Below are 16,816 nucleotides of genomic sequence, written 5' to 3'. Positions count from 1 at the left end.
AGAGGCTAGTCGCCACGTTGCAGTACTTGGCAACGGGGAGAAGTCTACAGGACCTCAAGTTCTCTACAGGCATTTCCCCCCAGGCTCTGGGGATCATTATTCCAGAGACCTGTTCTGCCATCATACACGTCCTGGAGAAGGACTATATTAGGGTAAGTTTTCTCCTTTAACATCACATTCTATGTATTTAATGTATGCTAATATTTTGTATTTCTTTCATCATTCCCTAATTACCATGATTGTAATATGCTGTGAATATCCCCTTTGTGCCCATGCATGCTGTAAGCTTTTAATGCTCCTTTTTTGTCCTTCATGCATATTTGCCTTTACTAACCTCCCCAGCATGATATCCTGGGCCCATATACACCTAGCCTAATCACTTAACAATGTATTTTTTCAGCTCCATTGTAGTGCTTTACCTTAAACTCCCCCTAAAATGTGTCCAAATGTTATTGTTGTCCTTAAATTCAGTGCCAGAGGCTTTTTTTGGGGTCCAAAACTCATTTATAACCCTCCCACTCCCCTATAATGTTTCCAATGGGCCATCAGAGGGGGTGAGGAATCTGATAAGTGGACCTTATATTTTTGTCTTTAAATACTCCTTAAAATAAATGTTATACTGATGTTGGCCAAGAATGTGTGTGTCTAATCTGCTTGCAATGTTATGTGCAAAAGTAATAATATTTTTTTTCTTTTTTGACTACACAGTTTCCTTCAATGCCACAGGAATGGCAGATTGTAGCTTCCCAATTTGCTCTGCGTTTGGACTTTCCTAAATGCCGAGGGGCAATCGAAGGGAAACATGTCCACATCGTCCCACCACCCCACTCGGGGTCATACTTTTTTAATTATAAGGGTTTCAATAGTGTTGATGGCGGTGGTGTCAGCGACATACGAGTTTCTCTATGTGGGGAAGAATGGCCGGATGTCGGCTGGTGGAGTCTTTGCCCAGACCGAGTTCTACCGACGTCTCCAGAGTGGTGGCTTGGGATTGCCACCTGCGGAAAAGAACGTTAAAGGACTCCCATTTGTTTTTATCGCTGATGAAGCATTTGGTCTGGGGGATCACCTGATTAGGCTATTCCCCGAGAGGACCCTCACCCCGGAGAAGAGGGTTTTTAATTACCGGCTGGCCAGAGCCAGAAGAGTCGTGGAGAATGCGTTTTGGATAATGGCCAGCCAGTTCTGCCAATTTCTTACGGCAATAAATATGGCGAAGTACAAACTGAACCACATAGTTTCTAGCATGCTGCATACTTCACAACTTTTTAAAGAGAAATGCTCCGAATTATGTTGCCTCAGTTGGGCCTGAAGCCGGATTTCCAGAAAATACGACGGCCCTGGAAGCTGGCCGTCCTGGCTTGCCCCCCCAAAGCGCCCGTGAAGTGTGTCAAAAATATGTAGATTCTTTTACGGGTAGGAGGGCCATTGCTTATGCCAGCAAATTTGTAAATATTTTCGATAGTAAAAAAAAAATGTATCTGATAAAATCTTAATTTTGATTTACTACTTGTGTTTCTTTTAGCTGTCTCCTAGGATCTTATAGTGTCAAAAATGTGTTGATATTGACTTCATCAGATGGGGTGATGTCACCCCTGTAAAAGCCAAATTTTGAAGATGCACATAAATTGGGAGTCAAACTGGGGATTTACCTCCCGATCCAATGTCTAATGTCAACATGTGCTATCTCCCATCATGTGGGATCAATGGACGTGTTTTGGGGGTGCAACCACTTCCTCTCACCTACTTGAGTTACGGGGAAGGGGTTGCACCCACAAAACACGTACATCGATATCCCCTGATGGCAGATAGCACATGTTGACACACTGTGTGCACCTTCAAAATTTGGCTTCTTAAATGCATCCAAAATTAGAAAAAAATGGTCCTCAAAAATAGTAAATGGTGTAATTTTGTTGTTATTTAGATTCTTCCTAGTACATCAATCATGTTCTTCAGTTTTTGTTCTATGTCATTTGTTTTTTGCTTTATGATGTCTAAATCCTGACTACAAAACATTGGGGGTTATTTACAAAAGGCAAATCCACTTTGCACTACAAGTGCACTTGAAAGTGCTCTTGGAAGTGTAGTCGCTCTAAATCTGAGGGGTAGATCTGAAATGAGGGGAAGCTCTGCTGATTTTATCATCCAATCATGTGCAAGCTAAAATGCTGTTTTTTGTTTTCCTTGCATGTCCCCCTCGGATCTACATCGACTTTACTTCCAAGTGCGCTTGCAGTGCACTTTCATGTGCAGTTGCAGTGCAGAGTGGATTTGCCTTTATTAAATAACCCCCATTATGTCCTGGATTAGCCTTTGTGCACTGTCACTCGTGAAATGAGGAGATTGTTCTTCCACAACATGCACATCACCTAAAAGAAAAAAATATACACCATGTATTATAAATATGCAGGCATACATCTATTACCTGTCCTCTGTTCCCCTTCTTCAGGAGGTGGGGGGTTACTGGTGTCCTCAGACATCCACAGTCTTTTCTCCCCTATGAGAATGAAACAAAAGGTATACTTAGCATACCGATATTTGAGGGCAAAAATAGGAATATGATACATTGCTTGGAATTTGGGTACGATTGTCTGTTTTGGCAGAGTTCCAAGCTGAAGACATGATTTTTTCCCTTACCAAAGCTGGAATAAGTTTCACCCAAGTATCCACTGGAGTACCTGTGTGGGACACCCTAAAAAGTTTGTTCTTGTGTTCCACACTAGTGCTCCTGAGTCCAGATGTGTAAACAGCTGCTGAGTGTCCTCTCCTTACATTACACTGAATCAATTTTACAATTCTTTCTAGTTGCAAACACATCTAGACAACAATGTACAAAACTTCTTTTAATACAAATTAGCATGACCAAATGTAGTTAACCCTGTATCTGCCCAAAACATCGTATTTAGATGGCAAACGAACAATGTTTCCTACGGCAGATTACTGTGCCCATGAACATGAAAGTAGCCATTTTAAACTGTACAACAGTAAAGAAAAGCACATGGAGCAGCATGCAAGTAATAATAATAATACGAACACACGACAAGCACTTACTTTTTAGAAGCACTTTCTAGAACCTTCCGTACTGATCCTGCTCCCTCAATTTCAGTTCCGACCAGCGTTTCCTCAATTGCTCCTTGGATCGTCATACCCCAAAATTCCTGTGAAGACTTTTTGCAACTTTAGACATGATCTTGGCCTTTCTCACATTTGGGTTTAGGTAAGGTCCATACTTCCCGTCATAGTCGGCCCTCTTCAAGATGTCCACCATCTCCACCATTTCTACAAAGGCCATATTTGAGGCCTTAAATCTCCTCCTGGATCGGAACGTTTCTTGCTCCAGGCTTTCCTCCTCCTCGTTACTGCTATTACGCACCTGCTGTGTCACCGCCATGTTCCTCTCCCACTGTGCCGAAAGAGAAGGAGCGGAGAATATTCTAGAAAGAACGGCGACGCGGGCGGAGTTTCACGCATGCGCAGTGTATATAAAGCTAACACGCGTGTGTTGTACGTAGATCTGTGAGTGGAGGAAGTGCCGATCGTGAGAACGAAGGTAACATTTTAACTTGGGACATCAGTGGCCTATACTGATTCGAGATTGAGGCCTATATTGGGATAAGATTAGGAGAGTTTAGCCTGATATTAGTGTTTTTGTCTTGTGTTTTGTCTTGCAGCAAATATGAAACAATTCAAAGACCCGGAATTCATGGGCCAGTTCATAGACAGATACAGGAATATGGGAAATTTGTGGGAGGTTAAAAACCCCTTATATCGAAATAAACCAGCTAGGAAGGCATCGCTGGAGAAACTGCTGCAATTTGTGAAGACGCAGGTCCCCGACGCAGACATCAAGTTTGTGGATAAGAAAATTGGTAGCTTGAGAAGCACGTATAGGAAGGAGCTTAATAAGGTCCAGGCTTCCATGAAATCAGAAGCAGCAGCAAAGGATGTGTATGTACCCAGTCTGTGGTACTACAACAGGATGCGGTTTCTGGTAGACCAGATTGAAGCCAGGGAATCACTTTCTACACTTCCATCCACCCTTCCCTCAACCCTTCCCTCAACCCCAGCTGAGGTTTCCGAGAACCAACCTGGGCCTTCCATCCTGGAAGAAGTTGAGGAGCCCAGCTGGAGCCAGGTATAGTATTTTTGAACATATTTATTGTCCAAAAATTATTGTTGTTAACTAGATGTTATTATTGATAACAAATGAATGATTGAACAAAAAGTGTTTGACATATCAATAGACAGTAGGGGCCATAAATGATTGGGACAAGAATGAAAAATGCTGCTCTCAGAATGATAGTCTTTTCTTTTTATTAACATTCAATTTGCAGTCATGAGCTGAAAATTGTGTGTGATTGATGAACCAAAAACTAAAACTATGTCCCTTTTTCATACAAAGGAAGACCTCAGCCAGGACGAGGCTCTGGAATGTGTCAGCCAGGAGGAGGCAGGGGTAAGTATCAGCCAGGAGGTGGCCAGGCCCAGTAGCCTCACCCAATCCCAGGTGCTTCCCCTCCGCCTTACAACAAAAAGGGCCAGGAAGGGGAGTAACGTGGAGGAGGCAGCACTGGGCCTCATTAAGGACGCTAATGCGGCTCTGAAAATACCCTCCAATGCTGAGAGGCCTATGGCTGTTATGTAGCTGCAAAATTGCAGCAAATAGAGGAGGGCCAACGCCTCATGTGTGAGAATATTATTTTTCAGGCCCTTCAGAAGGGGTTGAGGGGCCAGATTAGTGAGAACATGCACTTATGTGCGCTCGCCCATACTCCTCCTCCTACTGCCACAAGTCCACCTCTAGAGCCACAGCCTCCAAGGAAGGCTGCAGGGAAGCGTGGAGGGAAGGCTGCAAGGAAGACATGAAAGTGATGGCCTGGGTTCAGTCTGGTCTGACAGAAGACGCAGGCTATTGTGGTACCACAGCCTGGTGACATATATGTCATCTGCTGCTGTTCCTGATCTCTGGGAGTCCTGGACCAGATTGTGCTCCCTATTATATGGACTTCTCAGGCTACCAATTTTTAGTTACAAAGAGTTGATGTGTGCCCTGGGGTACAAAGGCTTCGCAAATTCAAGCAGTTTCTCCAGCGTTGCCTTCCTCTTTATTTTGTTATGAGCCACAATAAATGGAGATTTTTTTATATGAAAATACTTGCCTATAAGTTTTTCTTCAAAAAGGACAGTTTGTTTGTGAGTAGGCAGGTACAAAAATACAAGATAATAATGTTGCTATGGAAACTTGACACACACAAAAAAAAATTATGGAGATCACTAGAAAATAATTTTAAAATAATCAAAAAAACAGGAGATCTTGATTAAAAAAAAAAAAGAGAGATGACTATAAAAAATAATTCTAAATATTATTATGGAGATCTGGCTTTAAAAACAAAAATGATCATTCAGAAGATCACGAGAAATAATAAAGAAATAAGTTTGTCAGAACTCTGTGTAAATATCAGCAGCAAAACAAATTCATTCTTCTAGCATTATAAAGAACAAAAAAATGCGCTGCATTAAAAGATCCAAAAATTTACAGCGTGACGAATGTGCTATCTCCATTACGAACGCTAGTTTTACCAGATCGAGCGCTTCTGTCTCGTACTTGATTCTGAGCATGCTTGATTTTTTGCGTGTCTGAATTGCATACAGACGATCGCATTTTCGGATAGGAACTTTTTCCGACCGAAAAATAGAGAACATGCTCTCAATCTTTTGCTGGCTGGAATTCCGCCAGCAAATGTCCGATGGAGCATACACACAGTCGCATTTTCCGACCAAAAGCTCTCATCAGAGTTTTGCTGGCGGCATTTCCGAAAGTGTGTATGGGGCATGAGGACTATGATTTATTCTGGTGCCTGAGCAGCAGTAGGTTGCTCCTGGAGAGGTAGTTAGGATCCAATGTTTGCAGTTAGCCACCCAGTGTGGCAAGGATTTATTTTCTGTCTTTGTTTTATTTTGCTGTTTTGATGCCAGTGCTTTGCGGACATAGACTTTATAAATAAACCACACTTGTGTTTTACCAAGATCCTGCAAGTCTGCTGTGCCTTTTAAACTGTGCTATGAACTCATTCAGGGTGTCATGCACAACCTGCTGCTAAGCTAATTCCTCACACTGTGTACAGAAGCTGCCATCTTTTTAGGAGTTACAAACATTATAAGAATATTAACTACTGATTAATTGATAAAATACATACTGTTTCTTAAACCAGCTATAAAATATTTATGTGTGATAACATCAAAAATTGTATTAATATTATAATATATTATTATTTTTCTTTTTTTTTTTTTTATACAGAGCAGCCTCAACAGGATTGATGGACTTGGTGTTGCATCACTTAGTGTGATGTATGTGTCCCTTAGTCTCTCTTCATTATTGCTGCCTCCTTTGCTCATTAAGAAAATCGGTTGCAAGTGGACCATCGTGGCTTCTATGTTTTGTTTCATTTCCTACAGCCTTTGTAACTTCTATCCAAGTTGGTATGTATGCTGGTATACTAATATATCTGCAATTTATTTTTATTAACTGTAGAAGTAACGCACCTATTTTTTTTTTTTAATTTAATAAGGTTCACTAACTGAAAATATGATGCACAGTAGAATTCTTATGAACAGTTAATAGTTCATACATTTTTCTTTTTTAAAAGAGGCAAGTAAAAGGACAAATAAAAAAAAACTGTTTAAGTGATTTAATGTACATTTGTAGTCAGAGTCTTACAAAGAGAAACGATAACCCCTAACTTACCAACACCTGAGATGTGCTTTGGCCTGGCTGGCCAGTACACCTGAAAAGAGGGCAAAAGACGCATGAGTAGGTATGAAATGAAAGCTTTAATAAAGGTCGGGTAACAATGATCAGTCTAGTAAAGAAGCGAATGCCCGGATAACTTCAGTATGGGGTTCTGGTATGTATCTGCTGTAACAGGAGGCATTCCAGCGCCCCATATACTTTCATATACATATACATCCAATGTATTGCTTGGGCAAAGATGTTAAACTCTTTGACCTGAATGTTAACTTGGTGGTGAAATAGTAATGATCTCGCCATCTGATGCCGTGCCATTGCCAAAGGGCAGGCCTGATTGGAAGTAGCTTAAATGCATCTGCAATATCCGCCTTGGATAACCAAATTCCCCTACCCAATTGTATGATGCTCTGGATAGCCAAATCCACAGATGAATACTTCAATGAAAACTCCACCGAGGGGATCAGGGAATTGAGACAAGGGATGTGAGATGAATGAGGCACAGACAAGTCATAAATCGATATTTATTGGAAAACTTGACAAAAACCACCCCAATGGGGTTGACCCTTCACATGGCGAATGGTGGTGAAATAAGCGGTCCAGTCGCAAAACCCTTGGACACTTCTGCCTCCAGTAATTCATCCACAATAGAAGCGTGGCTGTCTGCTGACGATGAATTCCTGCATTCAAACGACTCAGTTGGCAGCCTAATTAGGCCTGTATGAAATTCTACTGAAAATCAATCCAGCAAGAATTGTCTGCAGGCTGGGGATGGGCGACTTTCTAAACAAGCCCCCAGCAAAGATACATTGACTTGGTTAGACATGAACTAAAGGGCTTGACAAGACAGGAGGACTTGGGGTGAGCTCTGAAACAATTGGAGCAGACATGCAGGAGCCTGCATTGGTTGTAGTTGCAACCGGAATTATTGAAATTGTTGCATACTTGCGCCTTACCCAGGTAATGGGCCTACCTAATTTGTCAACCTGCCCAGAAAGCCCTGTAGAGGACCCACCGGCCGCCTGCTTGCTGGTCCCTTAGTGACTGGAAGGCTCAAACATGGGACACCATGCTGAGGTGTGTGCTGAAGACTGACAATTCACACACACAGGGGATTTTTGGTTAGCAAAATGCCTGCACAAAAGTTCCATATCAATGTTACTCCAGCACATTACTACCCGGAACTGCGCCCAAGTTGCTGCCACCTTCGCAGAAAAAGACTGATGGTAATCATAAAAAATGCACCTGCCGTATTTGTGCGCAAAGTCCACCACTTTATGTAAATACTGGTCAAACTCAACCCTCCTTTCAGGACTGACAGCACAGATAATGTCCCTAAAAATGCCAGCACAAATTCTGCCATGCTGAGTTTGCGGTTGAGCCTGGGGTCTTTCGTTTTGAGGACCACCGAGACCTCCCCACAAGCATAAGACTTGTTCTTCGTAACATCCTGAGATGCTATTAGAAGAGAAGCCAGGTTCACATCTTTCCCTTCCAGAATACCTTTCTTAATGTTGACAGGTATGAAATGAGCCAGGGATACTGATGGTAATGCCGCTAGTGGGGGAAGGAGCTGCCACAGGCAAAGAAACCTGCGGGAGCGCTGGGAGAAACAGAAGCTGGGGGTGTAGCTGGCACCTGAGCCCTGGCCGCATGGGCTTCAATCACATCCATCCTATCTTGCATTTGTGACATGGACAAGGAAAGTCTTTAATAAGGCATGGGCGTAGCATAAGGGGTTGCAGGGGTCAGAATCTCATCCCCGCCCCTAGCTCCAGGGGGGCCCTGCAGCCTCCATGTCATAATATCATATCCTCCACAAAGTCCAGCTCCGACCTGCCCTAAGGCTCCACAGCCACGCTTCAATACAGGGCTTCCACTTTGCCTTCCACAGTCCACACCCCTCTGTTATCATTGGCTGGGGAGAAGCTGTGAGCCATTTCCTGAATGGAGAGGAGCACGGGGTGAGAACAGCCCAGGATGGGGATGTGTCTGTGCTGTGTGCTGGCAACATGGTGCTGGTGCCACAACACTGCAACTCCTCACAGATACTCTAGTTGGAGCGCAGGAACAAACCCTGCTGCAAAGTATTGCATCAAAAATTGTAATTACATGCCCCTGTTAAACAGGGGCTGAAAAATTGGGCCTTAGGCACTGGTGCTGGTGCCACAACACTGCAACCCCTCACAGATACTCTAGTTGGAGGGCAGGAACGAACCCTGCTGCAAAGTATTGCATCAAAAATTGTAATTACACGCCCCTGTTAAACAGGGGCTGAAAAATTGGGCCTTAGGCACTGGTGCTGGTGCCACAACACTGAAACCCCTCACAGATACTCTAGTTGGAGCGCAGGAATGAGCCCTGCTGCAAAGTATTGCATTATAAATTGTAATTACACGCCCCTGTAAACAGGGGCAGAAAAATTGGGCCTTAGCCACTGGTGGTGACACCCAGAACCAAAAATATTCTTACAAGCTATCAGCATGATCATTGAGGAGGAATAGGATAGTCACTCAGAATAACAGGATAGTCACTCAGCATCAGCATAGGGAGTCTTGAAGGAATCTGACATTTCAAAAAAAATTATTCGGTTACATCAGCATCAGGTGCTTGGTATCTGGTGGTGATCCAAGACAGATTCATTTTTGTGAAGGTCAGTCGATCGACCGAGTCGGTGGACAAGCGCACCCTGTGATCGGTTACAAAGCCTCCAGCAGCACTGAATGTGCATTCCGAAAGAACACTGGATGCAGGACAGGCCAGTAGCTCAATCGCATACTGTGCAAACTCTGGCCAGTGATTCATCCTCAAGACCCAGTAACCCAGAGGATTTTCGGTGGGAAAGGTGTCCAAGTCAGATCTTACCCCTAGGTATTCCTGCACCAAGTAAAACAGACGCTGGCAATGGTTGCTGGAACCAATCATACCTTGGGGCTGCGGACTAAAAAATTGTCTGAACGCATCGGTCAGGCATCCACCTTCTCCACCGCTCCTTCTTTGACCGAAGTCTCAGCAACACGTTGTCCAGGAACAGGAGTTTGTAACCTCCCAGTCTCTAGGAACGCGTTGCACAGACCTTTCTGCAAGGCCTCCCGAAGATGTTTCATCCTCTGCTCCCTCTACGACGGCAAGATAAGGTCCGCAACCTTACCCTTGTAACGTGGATCAAGGAGGGTTGCCAGTCAGTAACGATCCCTCTTCTTGATACCACGAATACGAGGATCCTTCTGCAGGCTTTGCAGGATCAGGGAGGCCATGCAGCGTAGGTTTGCTGAGGCATTCGGTCCGGAGTCCTCTGGGTCACTAAGGATGACATGATCCGCAGCCACCTCCTCCCAGCCACGTACAAGTCCATGGGTTTCTTGGGACTGTAAATGATCCCTTAAAGACTGCTGCTGATGCTGAGTGCCAGGCTCCACCTCCATACTGACACAATCCTCCTTGTCCTCTTCCTGTGTGATCGGCGGGCATGCAGGAACACTGTCTGGATAAAGGGGACCTCTTCCTGCCTCTGTTCTGCCTCAAGTGCCCTGTCCATTATTCCACGCAGTGTGTGCTCCAACAGGTGGACAAGGGGGACAGTGTCACTGATGCATACACTGTCACTGCTCACCATCCTCGTGGCCTCCTCAAATGGTGACAGGACAGTGCATGCATCCCTCATCATGGCCCACTGGCGTGGTAAAAAAAAAAACAAGCATCCCTGACCCTGTCCTGGTGCCATAGTCGCACAGATACTCATTGATTGCCCTCTGCTGCGTGCGCAGCCGCTGCAGCATGGCCAACGTTGAGTTCCACTTGGTGGGCATGTCACAGATTAGGCGGTTCTTGGGCAGGTTAAATTCCTTTTGGAGGTCAGCCAGCCGAGCGCTGGCATTATATGACCGGCAGAAATGCACAGACTTTCCTGGCCTGCCTCAGGACATCCTGTAAGCCCGGGTACCTGCCCAAGAACCGCTTCACCACCAAGTTAAGGACGTGAGCCAAACAGGGCACATGGGTCAGTTGTCCCTGTCAGAGGGCGGAGAGGAGGTTGGTGCCATTGTCGCAAACCACCATTCCTGGCTTAAGCTGGCATGGCGTCAACCACCTCTGAACCTGCCCACGCAGAGCTGACAGAATCTCTGCCCCAGTGTGGCTCCTGTCCCCTAAGCACACCAGCTCAAGCACCGCATGGCATCTTTTGGCCTGCGTACTTGCGTAGCCCCTTGAACGCCTACAGAGCACCGCTGGTTCCGAGGAAAAAGCACAGGAAGAGGCCATGGAGGAAGAAGAAGAGGAGGGGGTGGAGGAGAGAGGTGTGTCAGAATTACCAGTAGTAGCATTTTGGAGGTGTGGTGGTGGAACAACCTCCAACACTACCGCACCTTGTCCTGCATCCTTCCCAGCTGCCAGCAGAGTCACCCAATGTGCCGTGAAACGTCCCTGTCCATGCCTGCTGGACCATGAGTCAGCAGTAATATGCACCTTACCGCTGACCGCCCTGTCCAGCAAGGCCAAGACATTGCCTTCCACATGCTGGTAGAGAATCGCTTTCTATGAAAAAAAGTGGCGTTTGCCACTGAGGAACCGCACATTCCACAAACTCACGGAAGGGGGCAGAGTCTACCAACTGAAAAGGTAGCAGTTGACGTGCTAGCAATTTTGCCAAGCTAGCTTTCAACTACTGGGCATGTGGATGGCTGGGAGCGAACTTCTTTCTGCGGTGCAGCAGCTGAGGCAGGGAAATTTGCCTGGTACAATCTGACGTCAGTGTACCAATAGCAGATTGCCTACACCTTCATTCCTTTCAGTGCAGGTCTCAGAGAGGACTGAAGGTATAGTGGGGTTGGAGATCTCAGCTGATGAGGAGCAAGAAGAGGTCCTCTTTGTTCTTTGGTGTGGGTCTTTTAGATACGCTTGCCAACGAACTGCATGGCAGATCAACATATGTCTGGTCAAGCAAGTGGTGCCCAAGCGTGAGATGTTTTGGCACGCGAGATACGCTTAAGACATATGTTGCAAATAGCAGCGGTGCAATTTGATTCTCTTGTCTCAAAAAAGGCCCACACCAAAGAACTTTTGGAATAACGCACAGAGACAGCAGCGCCCTGCACATGCAGAGCTCTGCGGTGTGATGCAGTCAGTGTGCTGCCCTTAAGCTGGCCCCTGGAGGGCATCCTGCCTCATTGGTGATGTGCCTCCTCCTCCTCCTCTTCTCCTATCAGGCACCCACGTGGAGTCAGTGACCTCATCATCCCCTCCCTCCTCATCACTGGAGAAAACCTGGCAGTGTGCTGCAGCAGGGGGAACATGACTGCCAGATTGCTGTCCTTCTTGGGCACCCCCTCTGTCTGTGCTCATGTTACTGCCTTCCTCTAGTTGAGTACCATCATCGGAGCCTTCAAAATGCTGGGCATCTTCCTGGAGCATGTACCCAACACTGTGGTCAAAGAGTTCGGGGGACTCCTCAGGAGGACATGGTGGGGATAGGGAAGGAGTGGCTGATGCCATTGAGCCGAGGGAAGAGGCCGCGTTGGCAGCTGCTTTGCTAGACAAAGTACCCTGAGCCTGGGTGAGAGAGGATGAGGACGGCTTGGTCATCCACTCGACCAAGTCTTCCGCATGTGCGGCTCAACATGGCCAGCTGCCGAAAAAAAGGCCAAGCATGTCCCATGGCCACGTGCTGATGAGGATGCACCATGTCCACGACCAGCACTGTTGCCTCTAGACACAGAGACTGCTTGCCCTCTTTTATTGGCTTGTGACAGTCTGCCTCTCCTTGTTGGCCTTCCAGACATACTATTGGTCTGCAGTGAGATGTAGCTGCACAAAACTGGGATGTATATATATACCGGTTATACTGCAGCTAGCAGAATCAACTGCCTGCCTGTAGTATTATTAGTATGAGAACACCTGCACTTGTCTTCAGGTAGCTATACTGTAGGTGCAACTGTGCAGGGTTACACAGTACACTAACTGTAAATACTTCAAGGGCCTGCCTGTGCTATTAATAGGATCAGAATAAGCACACAAGCACCTGTCTTCAGGTAGCTATACTGTAGGTGCAACTGTGTAGGGTACACAGTACGGTAACTGTAAATACTTCAAGAGCCTGCCTGTGCTATTAATAGGATCAGAAGAAGCACACAAGCACTTGGCTTCAGGTAGCTATACTGTAGGTGCAACTGTGCAGGATCAGAAGAAGCACACAAGCACCTGGCTTCAGGTAGCTATACTGTAGGTGCAACTGTGCAGGGTTACACAGTACACTAACTGTAAATACTTCAAGAGCCTGCCTGTGCTATTAATAGGTTCAGAAGAAGCACACAAGCACCTGGCTTCAGGTAGCTATACTGTAGGTGCAACTGTGCAGGGTTACACAGTACACTAACTGGAAATACTTCAAGAGCCTGCCTGTGCTATTAATATGATCAGAAGAAGCACACAAGCACCTGACTTCAGGTAGCTATACTGTAGGTGCAACTGTGCAGGGTTACACAGTACACTAACTGGAAATACTTCAAGAGCCTGCCTGTGTTATTAATATGATCAGAAGAAGCACACAAGCACCTGTCTTCAGCTAGCTATGCTGTAGGTGCAACTGTGCAGGGTACACAGTACACTAACTGGAAATACTTCAAGAGCCTCTTTGTGCTATTAATAGGATCAGAAGAAGCACACAAGCACCTGTCTTCAGGTAGCTATACTGTAGGTGCAACTGTGCAGGGTACACAGTACACCAGGGGTGTCCAAACTTTTTTCAAAAAGGGCCAGATTTGATGAAGTGAACATGTGTGGGGGCCGACCATTTTGCCTGACATTCTTTGAACCAATAAAATTCGGTCTAAGTGTGTTCGTTCGAGCACTAATACACTGCCCAACAAGAATTCTCTTGCCTTTGTCATGCTCGTTCCCGACACACAGATGAATGCTCTGCTCTTTAGGGGTACTGTTAATTCTTAATGGTACCCCACACATTAGAAAACGTGGGGTGCTTTTGGTGCAGTGCAATTTACAAAAAAGAGGTTGGGGACTTCTTTCCCTGCATTTTTGTGGGTAGGGAAGCCCACTGAAATGAATAGGCTGCCCTACATGCAGCACTCAGCCACACAGATGTGAACCAAGGGCTTGTTCACATGTCAGGCTGGAGGGGCAGTAAAACTACATGGTTAAGCTGTTTTTACTACCCCCAACTTCTCCCCCTTTAGCTGCAGAGGGAGCAGCTGGGGGTGTACACATGCTTTAGCTATATACCCATGCTGAATGGGGCTGCACTGCAACTATCCCGCAACTGTGTGCATTGCACGTTTGCGGTATAGTGATGCTGCATTTATGGGCTTAAAACAGGTGGTGAGGAGGCAACATAATGCCTCTTTACCACTTGTCAAATGCCTCTTAAAAGCGATCTGGCTGCTATCACAAACAAGCCCTACAAAAGCAGTTCTGATGGTACAAGAATTGGGGGGGGGGCAGATTAAAAGTAACATACACACATACATACACACAGACACATGCACACACATGCAGACACATACACACATGCACACACACATACAGACAAATGCACACACATACAGACACATGCATACACAGACATACACACATACAGACACATGCGCACACACACACACACACATACAGACACATGCACACACATACAGACACATGCACACATACATACACACATACACATACAGACATACATACAGACACATGCACACACATACAGACGTATGCACACACATACAGACATATGCACACACATACAGGCACATACACACACACACACACACAGGCACGTGCACACACACACACACACACACACATAAAGACACATGCACACACAGACACATGCGTGCACACACACATACACAGACACATGCGCACACACACAAATACAGGCACATGCGCACACACACACACACAGACACATGCACACACACATACAGACACATGCACACACACACATACAGACACATGCACACACACACATACATACAGACACATGCGCGCACACACACACACACACACACACACATACAGACACATGCACACACATACATACAGACATACATAAAGACACATGCACACACATACAGACACATACACACACATACTGACACATGCACACACACACACACACATACAGACAGACACACATGCACAGACCTATGGCCCATTGACACCACAATAGGGCTAAACCCCATTGTGTAATAGGGTTTAGCCTGTTACACCACAATAGGGCTAAACCCCATTAGACTAGTATACACAAAGGAACGGTACCCCCATAGGGGCTGTTGGATATTGTAGTAACACCTGTCACCTCTGCCCAGCCCGCCATTTACTTCCCATTCACCTTTAGAGACCATGAACAGTCTGTATGTTTGTTTTGTATTTTACTGAGGGATTTTGAACTTGGATAGGGTAAGGGAAATTATGGAATGCCCAGAATTTATAGTAGAATCAATTGGACGATTATTTTGAACCTCTATTTACTCTTCTAGAGCTCCAGCACAACGCTTATTTGTAGACTGTTTCTCTGCATCCATAGGGGCTGTTGGATATTACAGTCCCACCTGTCACCTCTGCCCAGCCCAGCATTCACTTCCCATTCACCTTTAGAGACCATGAACAGTTTGTATGTTCGTTTTGTACTTTACTGAGGGATTTTGAACTTGGATAGGGTAAGGGAAATTATGGGATGCCCAAAATCAATAGTAGAATCAATTGGACGATCATTTTGAACCTCTATTTACTCTTCTAGAGCTCCAGCACAATGCTTATTTGTAGACTGTTTCTCTGCATCCAAAGCAAGAAGCAGAGAAGGCTCATTTTTGATCTTTCCATTAAATGGATGACGTTTATCATCCGTCTGGTTGCATCAGGTGCCAGGCACCCTGAGATGAACCCTACTTGGTCCTGCTTTACTAAAGATAGCATAAGGCTGGCTAATCTATTAGCAAGTAGTTTGGCTTAAACTTTCACATCTAGCAATGAAATCGGCCTAAAATTTTGTGGCATATTCAGTTCCTTTCCCGGTTTAGGTAATGTGATAGCAGTAGCAGATAGCATTTCTGGAGGTAAGAACGCTTTGGCAGCATCAGCATTGAAGACCTGTGTTAAAAAGGTTGTTGGGATGGATCCATAGACCTGATAGTACTCTGATGAGAAGCCATCAGGTCTTGGTGACTTGTTATGTGTGAGTGCCCTGATGATGTTCTCTATTTCTGGAACAGTAATAGGAGAATTGAGAATCTCCAAATTTTTCTGTTTGACTAACATGTAGAGATATTGATTCTAAAAATTTAGTAATGAGTTTTGGAGTTGGTTGAGCTGTACCAGTATCTGAGTGCAAATGATATAATGTACTATAATAGGCACTGAAGGTATCTGCTATTTCTTTTGGATTGACTATTTTCCGACCAGTAACAGGGTCAGTGATATGTGAAAATTTTTGTAACAAGGTATAGGAAAGGAAAATGGGACTTTAAATGAGGCATGACAATGTAGTTAGTAAAATTATGTATGAAGATCTGAGAATTGTTTTGGATAAATTAAATTTGTTTTGGTGGCCCTATATATATAAACAGTAGATAATGCTGATATTGAAATTCATGATTGAAATAAACTTGTATAAGGCACCCTTATGCAGCGTACACACGAGCGGACTTTGTGACCGGACTGGTCCGACGGACTGAATCCGGCGGACAATCCGACCGTGCGTGGGCTGCATCGGACTTCCGACGGACAATTCCGGTCGGAAATCCGACAGACTTTAGATTTGAAACCTGCTTCAAATCTTTACGTCGTAACTCCGCCGGACCCAGTTGCTAACGGAAAGCCCGTTCGTCTGTATGCTGGTCCGATGGACCAGATACGACGCAAGCGCAGGATACTACATCTCGCGCTCGCTGCAATAAGAAAAACAAATTTTCCTATTGCGGCGAGCCCGAGGCGACGATGGCCCTTGGGTTTGGTATGGATTTTAAGGGGAACCCCTATGCCCAAAAAAACGGCATGGGGTCCCCCTAAAATCCATACCAGACCCCTATCCGAGTACACAGCCTGGCCGGTCAGGAAAGGGGGTGG

The 16,816-nt window shown here is 45.3% G+C and overlaps 1 protein-coding gene across 1 annotated transcript in view; it reads left to right on the top strand.

Annotated features, from left to right (window-relative positions):
- Window positions 1-16,816, top strand: part of LOC141140426 (protein unc-93 homolog A-like) — an 827,018-nt gene that overhangs the window by 51,293 nt on the left and 758,909 nt on the right. The window contains exon 2 of the mRNA XM_073627591.1: window positions 6,299-6,480. Coding sequence (XP_073483692.1) covers window positions 6,299-6,480 — 182 coding nt within the window. The remainder of the gene's footprint in view (window positions 1-6,298; window positions 6,481-16,816) is intronic.

This window comes from Aquarana catesbeiana, linkage group LG04 (assembly GCF_042186555.1).
Source record: "Aquarana catesbeiana isolate 2022-GZ linkage group LG04, ASM4218655v1, whole genome shotgun sequence".
In the NCBI taxonomy this organism is placed as follows: Eukaryota; Metazoa; Chordata; class Amphibia; order Anura; family Ranidae; genus Aquarana; species Aquarana catesbeiana.
Note: the sequence above shows the minus strand (reverse complement) of the source record. Positions and strands in the feature narration are given on the sequence as shown.